Below are 19,074 nucleotides of genomic sequence, written 5' to 3'. Positions count from 1 at the left end.
AAGAAATCAATAATGGAAAATATATTTGGATTTTTTGTTTTGAAAATTGGGAGTCTAAAAAAAACTTTTCTAGACTTTTTGGCAGGACAAATATTTTTGCAACAAATATATATACATTTTTTGGAATAAAGAAAAACTTTTTGGATTTATATATATATATATATATATATATATATATATATATATATATATATTTGCAACAAATAATAAAACCACTTTCAACGCGACTCTTTTTATTTTATTATTTTTATTGCAAGACAAACTATTTTTTTTTTCTAATTTGTTTTTTTTTTAAAAAAAACAAGACAAAACAACGACTCTTTTTTTTCCTTTGCTTTTAATAAAACAAACTAATAAAACATTTTTTTTTCATTTTCTCAAATTTTCTACAAGAGTTTTGACAGTATTTGGGCATTGGTTTTTTTGTTGTTGTTGTTTTTACAAAAATAAACAATCAATTCCCTAACCGCTATTTCCTTTTTTTTTTTTTTTAATTTCAAAATATTATTCATGATATTCAAAAGTCAGTCAACACACAAATCCGAATCAAATAAATGCGCAAGTAGCAGCAAGTAAGATGCATCAGGATGGTCATTTTCCTTTTTTTTTTTCGGTACACCTGTCCTAGACAGACCCAACCCCTGTGTTGAGCCTCCAAAGTCAAATGCACGTGATGCAAACAATCGCTCCTACTAGGGATCCGGCATGAAGCTGAGTTATTCTAAGTGAAAAAACCTGAGGCATATTGTTCTAGCCCTGGCTCACCCAAGTGGACAGCTTGAGCCGAAGTGGGGGCAACGTACCGGGAGCACGAAAGTCTGCCCGGCCTAGTTACTTGTCCCAACTTCGTCTTATTTGGTATGACTTCTAACAGAAAGGTGGGCCACGCGCACGTGTACACCATAAATTTAGAAGACTCAGAAAGAAAAAGGGTTTCGTAGCAGTTTTATATACACAATTCAGGGAGTTTTCTCCAATTAAAGGACAGTCGAAACGGGATTTGTTTGTTTGTTTCAGAGTCGCCACCTGGGAATTTTAAGGCGTCCCAAGTCACCAATTTTAATCCCTGAATCGAGGAGAATATGACTCTGTTTATTATTCTGCGAACCAGAAATCCGGATAAGGAATTCTGTTAACCCGGGAGAAGGTGCTAGGCATTCCCGAGTTCCGTGGTTCTAGCACGGTCGCTCAACTGTTATATTCGGCTTGATTATTTTGATTTGTAAAATACATTTTTATTGCATGATTTTATTGTTACCGCTTCTATTTATATTTAAAGACCCTTCTTTGAATCGAATCACGCGTACGTATATTCGTGTTATAAATTATATTTTTTTAAAAACATGCGGAGTTGTGTCACGCGCACGTGTACACGATAATATAGATAATATATTTATTAAAACAATTATTTTCGAAATTGTGCTTAAATAAAATCAAAAACATTCGCCCTTTTTGTATAATTAAGTAGTGAACCTCACATCTCGGGGTTTTATGAAATTAATAATGATATTCTCCGAGGAATCCCTTTTATTAAATATTCGATCGAAGTTGCGCGAACGCATAATCCGAATTGCTTTTAGAAATATAATCAGGTTACGCGAACGTATCCCTAATCACAAAAATATTCTTGATAAGGTTCTCTACAAATTGTTATTACGTGTTGACCGCGAGCCTTATTTTACACATATGAATCATATATCTCAAATTTTAAAGAATTAATGGCGTGAAGAAGAAAACAGACAATATGTATCTAAAACTAACATTTTTTGTGGATACAACATTTGGATGTCCATAAATCGAATGGTGTATAAAATTGGGAAAGAACTTAAAATGATAAACAAATTAATAGTTTCTGCAGAATCTTCATTGTTTCATTTAAGGCGAACTCTTCTTCTATATATCTTTTACATAAAATGCCACGATTTGTTTATAAATCCCATGTCCTTCTCATGTATTTGTTTTAGTCCAAAGTTATAATTATTTAGTTGATTTTTGATTACGAAGATTGAGTTTGAGATAAATAAACCAATTCTTATTCTCTGCCTATGCGAATATTTGCAAACACTAACTCTATATTTTGTAAAAAAAAATCATCGACATTATTTCATACATTAAAAGAAATGAGTTGATTTAACTACGCCATTTGTTATTAATAAAGAGAATTAATCTACCAATTGATTTAATAAGACGACATCATCTAGCCTTAAACAAAATTGGATATTTGACAAAATAAGCTAGTAATGTAATTTCTGGGTATTTCCGTACTATTCTTTACTTAGCTAACAATATCACAAGATTTAATTAATGGCCAATTTTCTGCAATGTTCCCTATCAATTCAAACAGTAAATGTCATCACTAGTCCTCAAAACATATAAGATTATCGTGGAATTTACTACTCCAGAAGGTTAATTAGTTAACAGTTTATCATGTCAAGTATAATACTATACTAACCAATTAAAACAAAACTGAAACTTAAACTAATAAAATTTAAATGAGTAGAAGACATCCTTATAATTCCAAACTTCATTTACTTGTCATGTTGAAGCTTTTCATGACATGAATTTACAGATATGTACCTGATATTGGAAGCAAAAGAAAATGATGATGAGAATCAGCAGCAATAATAACAGTACAATAGCAACAACTGCCCAGCAACAGTAACAACCCAGTAACAGACCGGTGGAGTAGTAATCCCAAAAACAAAAGCTTTAAGCTTTAAATGAAACAACAACCATTAATACTAATTTCAAACAAAGAAAGAAAGCAGTAGATTTTTTTTTAGTTTTATTTTTATTTTGAAAGCTTAAATATTTTTCGGAATTTTTCTCTCTTCTATTCTCTGTCCGTTTTTTTCTCTCTATCTGTGTGTGTATTTCTCTTATATTCTCCCTTGTCTTGTGTTCAAGACTTCATATATATAATCTCATCCCATAAATCTTTTAATCAATTAAAATCAATACTTTTTATCTACCCAACCCATTATCTTTCCACTCATCCCCATTACATTAAATAAACATATCACACCACCCCATTTCATTTTGTCCCTCATGCCTAACATAAAATAATGCAAGATTCCCCCTTTAAATTAAATTTTGTCCCCCCTTTATATTAAATAATCATATCACCACCCACCCCATTTCATTTTGTCCCTCATGCTTCAAATAAACAATTACAAAATGTACAATTCCTAAACTACCCCTCCGACCCTATTGCAAATTACTATTTTACCCCCGAAAGTACTATAAATTACCAAACTACCCATCAGCTATAACACATCAATTAATCAAACTTAACCAAAATATAGACAATATGATCAATTTCTAACAATGTTCAAACAACAATATGAACACGGATGAACATCATAACAACAATATCACATGAACACGAATTTAACAACATTTCAACAACAAATCACATGAACACAAATTGAACAACAAAGAACAACTAAAATTTGATTGAACAATATTTTAGCAACAAACCTATTTTCGGATTTAAACAACAACAACAATCAAACAAGTATATTTAGATTAAATTCAATAATATTGAACTTAAAATCAACCATAACAACATTACAACCAACAATTCCTATATCAAACTTAAACAAGATTATGAGACAAATTCACGAAATAATCATAAATGATAAACAAGAAATCAAACTATACAAAATTCGGATTCAAGATCATCCAAACAAAGTATGAACATGAATGAATCTATTTTAACACAACAAACATGACGGATTAAACGATTAAATCAATATATTTCCTTTAACACAACTAAATTCTTTTTTAGACAAATAACAAGATTTGTTGTTAGAAACAATTATGAACTTAAACTTGAACTTAACAGTATTAACAATTTTTAAAAATACATAAACACATGAAACAAATTGAAGAAGCAATTAATTAAACTTCAATTTGAATCTAACAAACATCAAACTAACAAACATTCACTTAAACAATAATACAAACATGAAATGAATATGAAAACAACTAATTAAACTTCTATTTGAAATCTGAAAAATTAATTTTAACAAAGCACATGAACATGAACAAACTAGAAAAATGATTTCAACGATGAACAAACACAACAAGAATTGAATCATTTAACGATTTTGGATCCGGAAAATATCAAACAAAAATATGGACAAAATAAAACTCAAAAACTACTAACCGGATCGAAACGAAATATGTACGGACTATTTCGACGAGCCTCGACCTATGTAGGGACTGTTTTGACGACCCCCAACCAAAACTCGACGTACCGGACCTTGACTCAACCAAAGACCCTTGAACTTTTGATGAAGAAGATGAAGCATCGGAGAAGCAGCACGTGAAGCAGAAGCAGCTGGTCGTGGCAAAGGTTGAAGCAACATCCATGTGCGCGGCGAGCAGAAACAGGAGCGTCTGGTCGTTTGGACGTAGCGAAGCAGGAGGAAGACGCTATGGTTTCAGAGAAGGGACTGAAGCAACACCAAGGAACGGACAGCAGCAGCCATGTGCGATGGAGGTCGAAGCTAAGGCAGCAGCTACCATGGGTGTCGAGCTTCAAGCTCGACGCCGGAGAAGACGAGACAGTAGCCATGGGGTCTGTTTGGATGTAGCAAAGCTGCTGGGCAGCGACTGAAGAAGATGAAGCATCGGACGACGTCATGTTTCGTGGTGGAGCTTTGGTGTTAAAGGACTGTGGTCGTTTGGGGTTATGTCCGGCGGTGAGGGGTTGTTCGGAGGTGACGAACGTGGAGTGGGGTTTGCTTGGAAGCTTGGCCGGCTATGTGGGGGGGAACAGCCATGGCTGCTTGAGGTTGGGGTCGTTTGGGGAGAAGACGAGAGATAGAGGAGGGGGGGCGGATGGGATTAATTTTTAGGGTTTTTTTCTTTTAATTTTTTTTTTGTTTTGTTTTTGTTTTGTAAAAAATGAAAGACAAAGGGGGTTTGGGTCTTTTGGGTTATGGACTGGGTCGACCCAGTTCGAAATGGACTGGGTCGTAGGGAAGATTGGGCCATTTTTTGGGCTTGTGGCTTAAATTTGAAGAAGAGGCCCAATTCCGACTTTCTTTATATTTTTGCTCTTTTTTCTTCTTTTATTTCTCTAAAACTAAATTATAAAAATACTTAAACTATTATTAAGAATTAAATTAAGTTATAAAAGCGCAAATTAACTCCCAATAATAATTAACGCACAATTAAGTAATAATTAAGCATAAAATTGTATATTTGGACATTAAATGCTAAAAATGCAAACGATGCCTATTTTTGTAATTTTTTAATTTTTGTAAAACAAATTTAATTACTAACAATTGTAGAATTAAATCCTACATGCAAAATGCGACATATTTTTGTATTTTTATTAATTTAGCAAATAAACACGCACAGACAAATACAAATAATTATTCAAAATATCACAAAATTGCACACAAAAAATCATTTCATTTTTAAATTTTTTGGGAGTAATTCTTATATTGGGCAAAAATCACGTGCTTACAGCTTATTTTACTCCCCCTGATGAAAACCTTGTTTCAAATATTTGAGTCTCCGCATTCCAATCTTGTATACCATCTTCTCAAAAGTTGAAGTTGGCAAAGATTTAGTGAATAAATCTGCTGGATTATCACTTGAACGGATTTGTTGCACATCAATGTCACCACTTTTCTGAAGATCGTGTGTGTAGAATAATTTTGGTGAAATGTGCTTCGTTCTATCTCCTTTTATAAATCCTCCCTTCAATTGGGCTATGCATGCAGCATTGTCTTCGTATAAAATTGTGGGTCTTTTCTCACATTCCAAACCACATTTTTCTCGAATAAAATGAATTATTGATCTCAACCATACGCATTCCCTACTTGCTTCATGAATAGCTATTATCTCAGCGTGATTTGAAGAAGTAGCAACAATAGATTGCTTTGTGGAGCGCCATGATATGATAGTACCTCCATATGTAAATACGTAGCCGGTTTGAGATCGAGCTTTATGGGGATCAGATAAATAACCTGCATCTGCATAACCAACAAGGTCTGCACTATCTTTGTTAGCATAAAACAAACCCATATCAAGAGTTCCCTTTAAATATCGCAATATATGCTTAATCCCGTTCCAATGTCTCCGTGTAGGAGAAGAACTATATCTTGCTAGTAAATTAACAGAAAATGCTATGTCAGGCCTTGTAGCATTAGCAAGATACATTAGTGCACCAATTGCACTGAGATAGGGTACTTCGGGACCAAGGAGTTCCTCGTCCTCTTCTGGAGGTCGGAACAAATCCTTATTCACTTCAAGTGATCGAACAACCATTGGTGTACTCAATGGGTGCGCTTTGTCCATGTAAAAGCGTTTTAAGACCCTTTCTGTATAGGCAGATTGATGGATAAAGATCTCGTCTGCTAAATGTTCAATTTGCAGACCAAGACAAAGTTTTGTCTTTCCAAGATCTTTCATCTCAAATTCTTTCTTAAGATATTCAATTGCCTTTTGGAGCTCTTCTGGAGTTCCAACAAGATTTATGTCATCAACATAAACAGCAAGTATAACAAATTCTGATGCCATTTTCTTTATAAAAATACATGGACAAATAACATCATTTATGTAACCTTCTTTCAGCAAATATTCACTAAGGCGATTATACCACATGCGCCCAGATTGCTTTAAACCGTACAAAGATCTTTGTAATCTGATTGAATACATTTCCTGAGATTTTGCTTCAGGCATTTTAAATCCTTCAGGAATTTTCATATAAATTTCATTATCAAGTGAACCGTACAGATAAGCTGTAACTACATCCATTAGATGTATTTCAAGCTTTTCATGTAGTGCTAAACTGATGAGATATCGAAATGTTATGGCATCCATAACAGGTGAATATGTTTCATCAAAATCGACTCCAGGTCGTTGTGAGAATCCTTGTGCAACAAGGCGAGCTTTGTATCTTTCAACTTCATTTTTATCATTCCTTTTTCGCACAAAAACCCATTTATGACCAACTGGTTTTATACCAGCAGGTGTTTGGACTACTGGTCCAAAGACCTCTCTTTTAGCAAGTGACTTCAATTCCGATTGAATTGCCTCTTGCCATTTTGGCCAATCAGATCTTTGTCGACATTCTTCGACAGATCGAGGTTCAAGATCCTCACTATCTTGCATAATATTAAGTGCAACATTATATGCAAAAATATTATCCACCACTATTTCAGATCGATTTAAATTAATCTCATCACCGATCGAACTTATTAAAAGTTCCTCACTCACATGAGCTTCGGGTTCATTGATTTCTTCAGGAATCTCAGAACTAATCAGATTTTGGGTCTCTTCAGGAGATCCCTTCATAGTATCGTTTTGATCATTTGTCGATTTTCTTTTTCGAGGATTTCGATCCTTAGAACCCAAAGGCCTACCACGCTTCAGGCGTGCTTTAGGTTCACTATCTCTCATGCTAGTAGATGGTCCTACTGGGACATCAATTCGGATAGGCACATTCTCTGCTGGGATATGTGACTTAGTTATCCTTTTCAAATCAGTAAATGCGTCTGGCATTTGATTTGCTATATTCTGTAAATGGATGATCTTCTGGACCTCCTGATTACATATAGGGGTACGGGGATCAAAGTGAGATAATGATGAAATTTTCCACACAATTTCTCTTTTGATTTCCTTTTTCTCTCCCCCTAATTGTGGAAAATTTGTTTCATCAAACCGACAATCTGCAAATCGAGCAGTAAATAAATCTCCTGTTAATGGTTCAAGATAGCGAATAATAGAGGGTGATTCAAACCCAACATATATTCCTATCCTTCTTTGTGGTCCCATCTTACTACGTTGTGGTGGTGCTACTGGCACATATACAGCACATCCGAAAATTCGTAGATGGGCAATATTTGGTTCATGACCAAAAACTAATTGTGACGGAGAATATTTATTATAATGTGTCGGTCTGAGACGGATAAGTGATGCTGCATGCAAGATAGCATGGCCCCAAGCAGTAGTGGGCAATTTTGTTTTCATAAGTAGTGGTCTTGCTATCAATTGCAGGCGTTTAATAAATGACTCTGCAAGGCCATTTTGAGTATGAACATAAGCTACAGGATGTTCAACTTTTATCCCAACGGATAGACAATAATCATCAAAAGCTTGAGATGAGAATTCTCCAGCATTATCAAGGCGAATAGCCTTTATAGGATAATCTGGGAATTGTGCCCTTAATCGAATTATTTGGGCTAATAGCTTTGCAAACGCCAGGTTGCGAGATGATAGTAGGCACACATGAGACCATCTTGAAGATGCATCTATTAGGACCATAAAATATCTAAACAACCCACTTGGTGGGTGAATAGGTCCACATATATCCCCATGTATACGCTCTAAAAAGGCAGGGGATTCAATACCAACCTTCATTGGTGATGGTCTAGTGATCATTTTTCCTTGATAACAAGCATCACAAGAAAATTCGTCATTTGTAAGAATCTTCAAGTTCTTTAATGGATGCCCACTCGAATTTTCAGTAATTCGTCTCATCATTATTGATCCGGGATGGCCCAAACGGCCATGCCAAAGCACAAAAGTATTTGAATCCGTAAACTTCTGGTTTACGATAGAGTGTGCTTCAATTGTACTAATTTTTGAATAGTATAAGCCAGAAGATAAAGTTGGTAACTTTTCTACAATGCATTTCTGGCCAGAAATATTCTTTGTAATACAAAGATATTCCCTGTTCATTTCATCTATTGTCTCAACATGATACCCATTTCGGCGGATATCTATAAAACTCAACAAGTTTCTTCGGGACTTGGAGGAGAACAATGCATTGTCTATAATAAGTTTTGTTCCCTTAGACAGAAATATTATGGCTCTTCCGGAGCCTTCAATCAAACTTATATTACCAGAAATTGTTGAAACATTTGCTTTTTCCTTATGCAAATAAGAAAAGTATTTCTGATCGTTGAATATGGCATGAGTTGTTCCACTATCAATAACACAAATATCTTCATGATTTGTCTTTGATCCAAACATAATTTGAGGGTTATCCATATTCTTCAAAATAACATAAATAAAATATATTATAGTAAACATCATTATCAAAGCATAACTTTTATTTATGTACAACAATTACATAACCATACTATCTATTACAAACAACAAAAATTAAAATATTTACATTTCTACAGATTCACTACCGATTACATGACTTGTTTCTCCTTCTGGGAGTGCAAAGTAATCAGCTACATCCAAATGCATGAAGTCTAAATTATCTTCAGAAATAAAATTTGCTTCAGCATTTTTCTCTGTCTTCTTCAGGGAGGCTTGATAAAGCTCAACCAGGTGCTTTGGCGTACGACAAGTACGTGACCAGTGCCCTTTTCCTCCACATCTATAGCATGCATTTTCTGCATTTGGCGCTTGCACCGCTTCATGCTTTTGTTCCTTCCTTTTCCACTGCTGGTGGTGAGGAGGCTTCTTTGGTGCATTATTATTACCATGATTGGGGTTTCTTCCCCGACCACGGCCATGACCACGACTGGGGCCACGACCTCTTCCACGTTTAGCTTGGTGGAAGTTCGTCTCATTCACTTCAGGGAATGGACAAGAACCAATAGGTCGACTTTCATGATTTTTCATTAATAGCCCATTATGTTGCTCTGCTATAAGAAGATGTGAGATAAGTTCAGAATACTTTTTAAATCCCATCTCTCGATATTGCTGCTGCAGGAGCATATTCGAGGCATGAAAAGTGGTGAAAGTTTTCTCCAACATATCATGATCAGTAATATTATCACCACATAACTTCAATTGGGAAATAATTCTGAACATAGCAGAATTATACTCACTGATAGATTTAAAATCTTGTAGTCTTAGATGAGTCCAATCATATCGTGCCTGTGGAAGAACGACCATCTTCAGGTGGTCATATCTATCTTTCAAATTATTCCACAGTATGACTGAATCTTTAACAGTAAGATATTCCATTTTCAGGCCTTCATCAAGGTGATGGCGTAGGAATATCATTGCTTTGGCACGGTCTTGATTTGATGCCTGATTTTTGTCTTTGATGGTGTCTGTCAGACTTATCGCATCAAGATGAATTTCAGCATCAAGCACCCAAGACATGTAGCTTTTGCCCGATATATTCAGGGCTACAAATTCAAGTTTAGAAATATTTGACATTATTTAGGAAAAGAAAGTTCTTACCTCAGATACTTTCAAAATATTTGCTCGAGATGGTAGAGTCTCGTGCTGATAACGTGTTATAAAATAAAGAAAGTAAAGTAAAGACAAGTATAGAAAGAAACTGATATATTATTCGAACTCAAACTGATGTACATAATGAACTGAAATCTCTTCTATTTATAGAAGAAAGGAAGCTGATGTGTAAGCTGCTACGCAAGCTGTTGTGTTAGCTGTTACTGCAGCTGCTGCGTAAGCTGCTGCGCAAGCTGCTGTGTAAGCTGCTACTGCAAGCTGCTGTGTAAGCTGCTACTATACCAGATATGGATAATCTTCTCCAGGAAAATTATTTACAACGGAGTACTAAATGAACATCCATAATATAATATATTTATAACACTCCGTAAGTATTTATTTTTATTTTAGACCTTGTAATTAGTTAGCTGTGGCCTACGACCTCATTCTACATCTATATTTCTTATATAGAATAAATATTGTAACGGTGTGTAATGACTGAATGATATTTGATTATTTTCCTCTCTAAATTTTTCTCACTGTTCTTCTCTATATCTTTCCCTTCTCTCCCTTAATTCTCCTTTCGGCTCCTCTAATTCTCTCATTGCTAAGGAATTGGTGGTCCATTCGTTACACAATAATGACACATTAGTTATCATATCAAATCAATCACCAAAAAAGATGTATTGGTCAATATGAAAATGCAAATCTCGATCGCTGTGTAATACATGAGCAACGACCAATAATATTGTCTACATAATAGTGATAATATTTAGATACGATTGACGAATGACCCATGTAGCTTCTGCCATTAGTCGATAAGGGCACATCTAATCCATTTTTGTAATGATACAAACATACATCTGATCCCAATGGTTAATAGAGGATAAATCTTGACCATTTCATGAAGTTCCAAGGGCAAATTTGAACATTCTCCCTTTGAAAAAAAATTACATACAATTTTCATTTGCTGACAAGGCTTTATATTATTTACTAACATTAAGAAGGATCATAACAAAATGTGACAGCAGGTCTATACATAGAGCAGAGTTTACAGCCAAAAAAAAAAAGGCTGAGGCCCTGTTAGTCAGAGAAAGTGTTTGCCAAATTACATCCATATTTAGCTAAATGACATTCAGTTTGAATAGGACATCAATGCACCTAACCAAAAAGTCATAATACGCTAGAATCTAAACTGGAGCTGCTCTTTTCCTCGTTTCGTGGGATGGAGATTCTAAATACTTGAGTACTGCTTTGGGTGATGCTCGAGGAAAGCTTACCAGTTCTTTCAAATGTTCATTACACCTTGTGGCATTTCTCGAATACTGTTCAATGATCATCTTCTCTAGGTTTAAAGAGTGAGCAAGGAGGAGTCTTACTAGGCACATTTCAACTCTTGAACCCTTGAACTTCCTTAACCTCACTGTCTTAATCATTTTCAGTGCTTCATTCACAAGGTTCCGAGGCTCGGAAAAGTAATTTGAAAGCAACTCCGTTGTATTACTCGGTGTATCACCAACCTAAAGAAGAATCATATTGCACTCAGTCAAGCTTCCCAACATACATATGAAGTTTTACATACATATAGACACGTATAAAGTACCGTAAGCCACAGTATGTCTTACCCTCACGGTTTCACGTATGCTGAGTTCATAAAGTTTAGGTGAAATCCGAAGGAAGCAAAGAGCACAATAAATATGTTTGTAAGAAATCTCCAAGTCATATAGTATCAACCTTTCCAGGTTTAGTGGTTGAACAAGCCTCTCTGGCTCAGGAACCATCCATGAGTTCTGCAAAAAGCAATTTGACAGAAAACTGATGTGTTTTACTTAATTGTTAATTCATACATATTTAACTTATATATGCTTGACAATGTAACAAATTTTTACACTATCAATAATCAGTCTTATTTTTCAAATTACTTTTTTTTTTTGATAAGGTAAATTGTATTAATCAAAAGGGAGAGAACTCCCGTATACAAGAAGTATACCAAAAGTAGAGAATTTACATCAGAACATGATTCTCTACAAAAGACGCCCAATCTTCCATACAAATAGGGGCTATATGAGTGCACCAAAAGCGATCAAAGACAAAACACTTTTCTTAAGATGTGAAAAAGGATACTCAATCCCCTCAAAAGCTCTCCTATTTCTCTCCCCCCAAACTATCCACATGAGAGCTAACGGGGCGAACTTCCACGCCTTTTTCTTTCTTCTTCTACGGAAACCGGCCCAGTTATATAGCATTTCCTTTACAGTGCTTGGCATCACCCATTAAACACCAAAAAGGTTCATGATCGCCCTCCACAAAGCCGAGGACACAGGGCAATGCAACAAAAGATGATCAACTTCTTCCCCTGAGCTTTTACGCATATAGCACCAACTAACAAGTGTAATTCCCCTCTTTCGTAGATTCTCAGCAGTCAAAATCACTCCCCTCACCGCTAGCCATGCAAAAAAGCACACCTTCATAGGCGCCTTAGGAATCCAGATCGAGGAGTATGGAAAAGAGGTCTCCTCTCTAACCAACATACTCTGGTAAAAGGACTTTACGGTGAACAGACCATCGCCACGCAGACCCCATCTCCAGGAATCACATGATGGCTGAGCCCTATCTTGCCCATATAGCAGTGTCAATAAGTCTTGGAGCTCCGCAATCTCCCAATCTTGCATGTTCCTTCTAAATGAGAGGTCTCATACTACCCCCCTCCCCTACATGCTCCTTACGAATCTGTTGGACCATCAAATTACTAACCTTACTTTTTAATGAACAGGTAGATGCAGTTGTCTTTTTTCTTCTTGTGATATGGTAGTACTATAAAAATTGAGTTTAAAGTTATAGACACTGTCAGTAAATTATTTTTTACACTATCGGGTCATCTAAAGGATATAAAGATGACCCGATAGTGTAAAATTTACTTACGCTACGATGTATATAACTTAAACTCATAAAAATTACTATGTTTTATAAAAGTTGAAGGCTCGTTTGACCACCAGCAGTTACGTAAAGAATGCAGGCATTATCTTACCTCTAGGAACGAACCAGCCAAGTAGAGGTGTTTAATGCTTCTCAGCATTGGGGCCACGTGATAGAAAGAAAATATTTCAGTATAACTGCAGATTCTGGACATGTTTATCTTCAAAATCTCGAGCATTGGAAGATGAGGAAAGCGTACAGTTTTTCGACTGGCAAGTTCAGCAAGTTCTAGATTAAGGCTGACAAGATTGGGCAATTTGATAACATCAGGCAGCTCAAAGATACACCTCGAAAGCTTCAAATGTGTCAATGTTGAACTACTGAAAATGGCACAAGGCAATGCATAAGGTTTATTGTTGGCCATATCTATGGTGAGCTTCTGGACACCATTTTCTAAGAGAAAGGTAATGCACTGATCCACATCTGACTGTGCCAGCTTGTGTTCCCTAGAGATAAGTTGGAATCCCAGAATCAGTCCAGTATGTCGCATGAGAATTTTATGGATTATCCTTCCAGCAGATGCCCTGTTATTAGATACATACTGAAAAAAGTGGTGATCAAACACAAGGTTTGGCTGCGTAGACCATATATATGGCCATCTCTTTGATAAGATGCTAGTTCTTGCAGCAACTTGGATGGGCATATACTCTAGTATCCTCTGTTTAATATCAGTTGGTAAGTCTCCAATGGTAGACTTTCTCGCATCAGTAGCTTCCTTGCTTCTACCCCATCGACTCATACTTTTTATCTGAAATATTTGACAAATCTATTAGCTTAAACATGAATTGAGGATCTATAACTGGTTGGGCTATTAGTAGCATTAGCATTAGATATTAATGCAGATCTTAAATCACACCCTAATTCATTTTCTCACACTCTAACTTCCACATTCAATTTTCTCTTAACTCTCTCAATATTCAGGCTTCAATTTTTAATTTATAAGGCTATCAACCAATCTGGAATTTGGATTTTGTAATTCGCGTTTCGACTTTCAAGCTCAACCAGTTCAATTTTTCGTTAATTAGGCAAATTTGGTACCTTCCTTCCACTCTCTATAGGTTAACAATTTTCGTTGATACTACATGTTTCTATCTTCAACTAAAATGACATTCTTCATCATCTCGTCCTTGTCTTGCTGAGTTCATATAAAGAAGCAGAATACTCATAGCACTTAATTACTCAGGAGACTATAATAGTCAGTAAAAGACATCAACAAACTGAAGATACTAAAATGAACTTAGATTTAGATGTGATTTTTAACCAGATAGTGTTAAATTAGAAGATGATCCAACCACTGCTGCTCAACCAACCGGGGTCCATACCTACTATTGAACTCCAAGATCCAAAAACATTACAAGGTCAATAAACAACTTTTAAAGTATGGAACTATATGATCCCAACAAGGAAAATAACACCGCTCAATGGAAAATAAGTAAGAAGCTAATAGAGAAGAAATATGAACTTTAGCTCGCCATTGGGATCATATAAGTTAGAGGTTGCAAATATAGGAAGCTGCTGAAAAAGATCTTCTTCACTTCTTATACAAGGCATAGTTGACCCTAGAACTGGTAAGACTTTTAGATACAATAAACAAAAGTCACCGCAAAACTCTTGGATAATTTCCAAAGATAGTTCCACATAAGGCCTCTATTACAAAAGCCATCAGGTACGAAGCTTTCAGAAGAAACCAAAAAAATCTTCAAACAACAGTTGTTAGTATATTCACGCAATGAAATTTCAAACCAGACCTAAATGATTTGTCCTGAGGGTTATTTACAAGATCAAAAGAACACGACGTAGGTAAGCAGGCTGAATAATAAGAGGATGTATTTATTAAGGTAAGCAGGCTGGATAATAAGAGGATGTATTTATTATATTACACAGGTGGTGCTACTTATGCAGTAATTTCACAATCTTAAACAAGTGTTATCTTTAGTGCATGAGTTAACAACAACAACAACATACCCAGTAATATCCCACACTGTGCGGTCCGGGGAGGGTAGTGTGTACGCAGACCTTACCCCTACCTTACTGTCTTGTTGTTTTCATTATGACAGATAATTTCATGCTAAACAATTGCTTCTAGGATCTTTATTTTTATGTTGATGGTGTGGTGTCCGGGCCAGCTTGCCCACACCTCGACTAATTCCACGGGATACCTGCCACCTCCCACCAGCAACAGGTACCAGGTAACTAGGTTGATATGGATAGATGAGAAGAAATCACCTATATTTTTGCCTCCGCTAGGATTTCAACCTAAAACCTAATGGTTCTTACCGACTTCATTGACCACTAGGCCACACTCTTGGGTGCTGACAATTGCTTCTAGGATCTTATTTTCTAAAGCGAAAGTGGATCTATTCATCTGCATTTGATTTTACGGATTAGCTTCAATACTCTTTAGCCCAACAACTTTTCACCGCAGAAGCCAATAGGAAGGTAGGCCTCTATCCAACTAGTAGGACATGCAGTTCTCCCCTTAGCCTTAAGGCAGGCACAAATCAGAGAATAACTTGTAAAGAAAAGAGGACGACTTAAGACAACAAGAAACCAAAAGCAAAAAGTCACTTGCAAGCCTAAGAAGAATTAAAGATCTACATCAGAATATAAGATTCAACCATATTTTCTGGGTCTACCTCATGCACCTAAGAAAACATTTGTTAAATTAAGATGTCTAATTACATGGAGTTACTCAACAAACAGCACAAGTGCGTAATTGATGAATAAAGCATATTCCTTATTGTATTGCCTACGGGACATTCTTTTAGTCTTGTAAACAACCTTCAAAACTAGTCGTTTTGGATTAGTGTACGAAGATACTATACGACCACAATTTGACAAGTATTGGCGGTTCCTGGTGAAAGCAATGTAGCTGGCAATTTTTGTGTTAGAAATATTATGAGGAATTATCTCATGAAATGATTCAAGAGTTTCCCAAAGTATACGAGAAAAAGATCTTCCCCCGCACACAAGATGAGGGTATACCACATTCATTGATGGAAGCTTCTTCACGTTCAGCTTTAAAGTTTGTGATATCCTCCTTTTTTCATTTTGATCTCTACTTTTCTGATGCTATACACAATGAAATAGAGTTAACTTTCCTCTGAGTTTTACTACATTGAGTCAATATACGTATTGGGCTCAAGCAGCCCGAAGATACTCTTTTAACATGGCGTAATATTATACGCTTTGGGTCAAGTTAGCACAGTTTTCCCTAAAGGCCTCATACCACCACCAGTATTCATACTTCCCAATCTTTTCCACTACCAATTTGAGACTTTTATTCACACACCTAACAATACGATTAAGTCGTGGAAAATAAAAGGAAATACTAGAAAATGAATATTATTTACTAGCGATATTTAATCTTTCCCGTTTTGCTTTACTAGGGATGGCAATGGTGCGGTTGCGGGGCGGGTTTGGCTCAACCCGCAAAAAGTTCAACCCGCCCCGCCCCGCCCCACATAATCTTTTGCCCTCCTTTTTTCTACTTTGTTATTTATATATTCATAAATTTAAATGTAAATAAAAACTTTAAATTCATTATATTTTGTTGGTACGTACCTAATTTCAAATGGCAATTTCACTGTGTTGTTGAATACTGCTCATTCATATTTCAAGGTATTTATAAAAATAAAAAAAGGAAATTTTTTTAAAACTATCTAAAGTCCAAACTCTTTACATCAAGTAGTAAAAATACCCAGTAGAAGTAAAATGAAAAGTATCTCTTCCATTTTCCCAACCAAAAAGAAAAGAAATCTAGCATCAATGGTCCATTTTCTTGTGCAGGCCAACTAATAATTATTTGGTATCACTAAAGTTGTATGCTTAAATTTCAGAAAATTCAAGTAGCAGTTACTTTAAATTTTACAAATGACTAGTGGCGAAAGGAAGCAATCTAGGACAACGGAATGAAAAACAGAAGTGAATAAGGGAGAACTTGAAATTTGGTGATTGATTCTTCTGGCAGTAGTTTATGTTATTTTAATCCAAAATTTGCTTGGTATATTAAACTATATCAATATGAAGAAAAAGATTAATTTTTATTTAAGTCACGCGCAAACAGATGTTCAAATTCAAAATCATTCAGATGAACCAAGACATTACACCTAGTATTTCATCACAAACCCGCAACGGCTTAATACATAAATCCGCAACAGCTTAATCACAAACCCGCAACCCGCCCGCTATGAATTTTAAAAAGAATTATTTTAACCCGCCCCGTCCTGCCCCGCATAAATGTAAACCCGCCCCGCCCCGCCCCGCACAAGTTTAAACCCGCATCGCCCCGCAGCCGCACAGCCACATTGCCATCCCTATCAGCTTTACAAACAGCTTTTCATAGTCAGTCTTAACCGTTGAGAAAAGCAAATGGCTAAAGCACAGACCTTTCCATGACGTCACTACCCTAGAAAACTAAAAGTGCCTCACCAATATAGTGTAACACTTCGATTCTTTTCGAAACTGCATAACCTAGAACCTTAACTACTAGATCTGAGGCCTGATATATGAAACAGATTTTAAGATCTAGATAGATATGGTAGGAACAAAAACAATGTAAAAAATCAGTGTTCTAAATAATATCGATTTCTGAAAAAAAAAAAGGAAGAAGAAGAGACATTCGGAACTTACAAGTGGCCGTCGTACCTCTAGCAGTCTAGCCGCAACGGCGAGTGACGAGGGACGGACCTAGGACTTGGGACTTAGGAGAGTTGGGTTTCCTTTTTAGGTAGAAGGAGACGGAAGAGGAAAATGATAATGGAGAGCCACGGAGGAATTACACATGGATGGCATTTTGGTGATTTTAGTGTAATGTAAATGAGTAGAGGCAAACGAGGTCGTGTCGGATATGGATCGGGTCGGAAACGGGTAATGGAAAAACGGGAGAGATTCAAAAATAGCCAGATTTACAACTGGTCATTCAAAAATAGCCCAGTTTCAAAAGTAATCAAAATTTAGCCACTTTTCATGTAAAGATAAATCTGAGCGAAAACACTGTTCAAAACCTGGAAAATACGCCAGTATATTATACTGGAGTTCCAGTATAAGTATGCTTGGACTCTAGCATATTATATTGGAGTTCCAGGATAAGTATGCTGGAACTCCACCATAATATGATGGAGTTTCAGCATAAGTACACTAGAACTCCAGCATAATATACTGAAGTTCCAGCAAGTATAATTGTCCAGTATAATATACTGGAGTTTGGAGCACCGGTGTTCCAGTCTCCAGTATATTATACTGGAGTCAGCAAAGTATACCGGTCCAGCATAATATGTTGGAGTTTATACACAGGTGCACCTAATTCCAGTATATTATGCTGGACCGGTCTTTGTTGCAGCAAAATAGTGGCTATTTTTTATTGACTTCGTAAACGCTGGCTATTTTGAATGACCAGTCCGAAAACTGGCTATACCGTGCTATTTTTACTGAAAAAACGGTTCAATTATCTGATCCAGTCATATTTAATACGGATAAAAACGGGTTAACCAACCATATTATCCATGATTCTTGAATATGATCACTTTTAGGAGAATTCATAGTATCCTGAGAAACCTCCAATTTGAGACTTTACAAAATGTAAGAGTTAAACTCATTGGTTACCCCGTAGTTAACCATTTTCTAAATGGATAATATAGTTCTAATCCATATTTGATCCGTTTTTAAAAAGTTCATTATCCAATCCATTTTTAGTGGATAATATGGGTGGTTAAGTGTTTTCTTTTAACCTAGAAAATATATTTTGTGGCTTGAAACAATGTAATGATCTTATTACTCCTTCCGTTCACTTTTACTTGTCCAGTTTAGTAAAAATAGATTTTCACTGTTACTTGTCATTTTTAGCATATCAAGAAAAGCAATTTCTTTTTTCTTGTTATACATACAGTATTAATTACTCATTTCAAACTATTTTCTTAAATCCATTAAAAATAT

General features: G+C 35.8%; 1 protein-coding gene across 2 annotated transcripts; it reads right to left on the bottom strand.

The window, feature by feature from the left end:
- Positions 1–11,040: 11,040 nt before the first annotated feature.
- Positions 11,041–17,912, bottom strand: LOC104240526 (F-box/FBD/LRR-repeat protein At1g13570-like). Of its 2 annotated transcripts, none has more exons than XM_070160303.1 (4): positions 17,773–17,912; positions 13,193–13,888; positions 11,790–11,954; positions 11,041–11,684 (listed from the first exon to the last, which is right to left on the bottom strand). In XM_070160303.1, exons 2-4 carry the CDS (start codon positions 13,877–13,879, stop codon positions 11,355–11,357), a joined length of 1,182 nt encoding a protein of 393 aa, XP_070016404.1. In that variant the 5' UTR covers positions 13,880–13,888; positions 17,773–17,912; the 3' UTR covers positions 11,041–11,354. The 2 variants fall into 2 exon arrangements, with proteins under 2 accessions (XP_070016404.1, XP_070016405.1); XM_070160304.1 differs by having other exon boundaries at positions 17,788–17,909.
- Between the last annotated feature and the right edge of the window lie 1,162 nt (positions 17,913–19,074).

The sequence above is a fragment of the Nicotiana sylvestris genome, chromosome 10 (assembly GCF_000393655.2).
Source record: "Nicotiana sylvestris chromosome 10, ASM39365v2, whole genome shotgun sequence".
Classification (NCBI taxonomy): Eukaryota; Viridiplantae; Streptophyta; class Magnoliopsida; order Solanales; family Solanaceae; genus Nicotiana; species Nicotiana sylvestris.
The sequence above is the reverse complement of the archived record's forward strand: the minus strand, read 5'-3'. Positions and strand labels throughout refer to the sequence as shown.

Bases quoted from the DNA above. Each gene is read 5' to 3' on its own strand.
- LOC104240526 (XM_070160303.1), bottom strand. From the start codon at position 13,879: ATGAGTCGATGGGGTAGAAGCAAGGAAGCTACTGATGCGAGAAAGTCT. The intron at 11,955-13,192 runs GTAAGATAATGC...TGCTTTTTGCAG, and splicing joins TGGCTGGTTCGTTCCTAGAG to AACTCATGGATGGTTCCTGA. The intron at 11,685-11,789 runs GTAAGACATACT...ATTCTTCTTTAG, and splicing joins GCATACGTGAAACCGTGAGG to GTTGGTGATACACCGAGTAA.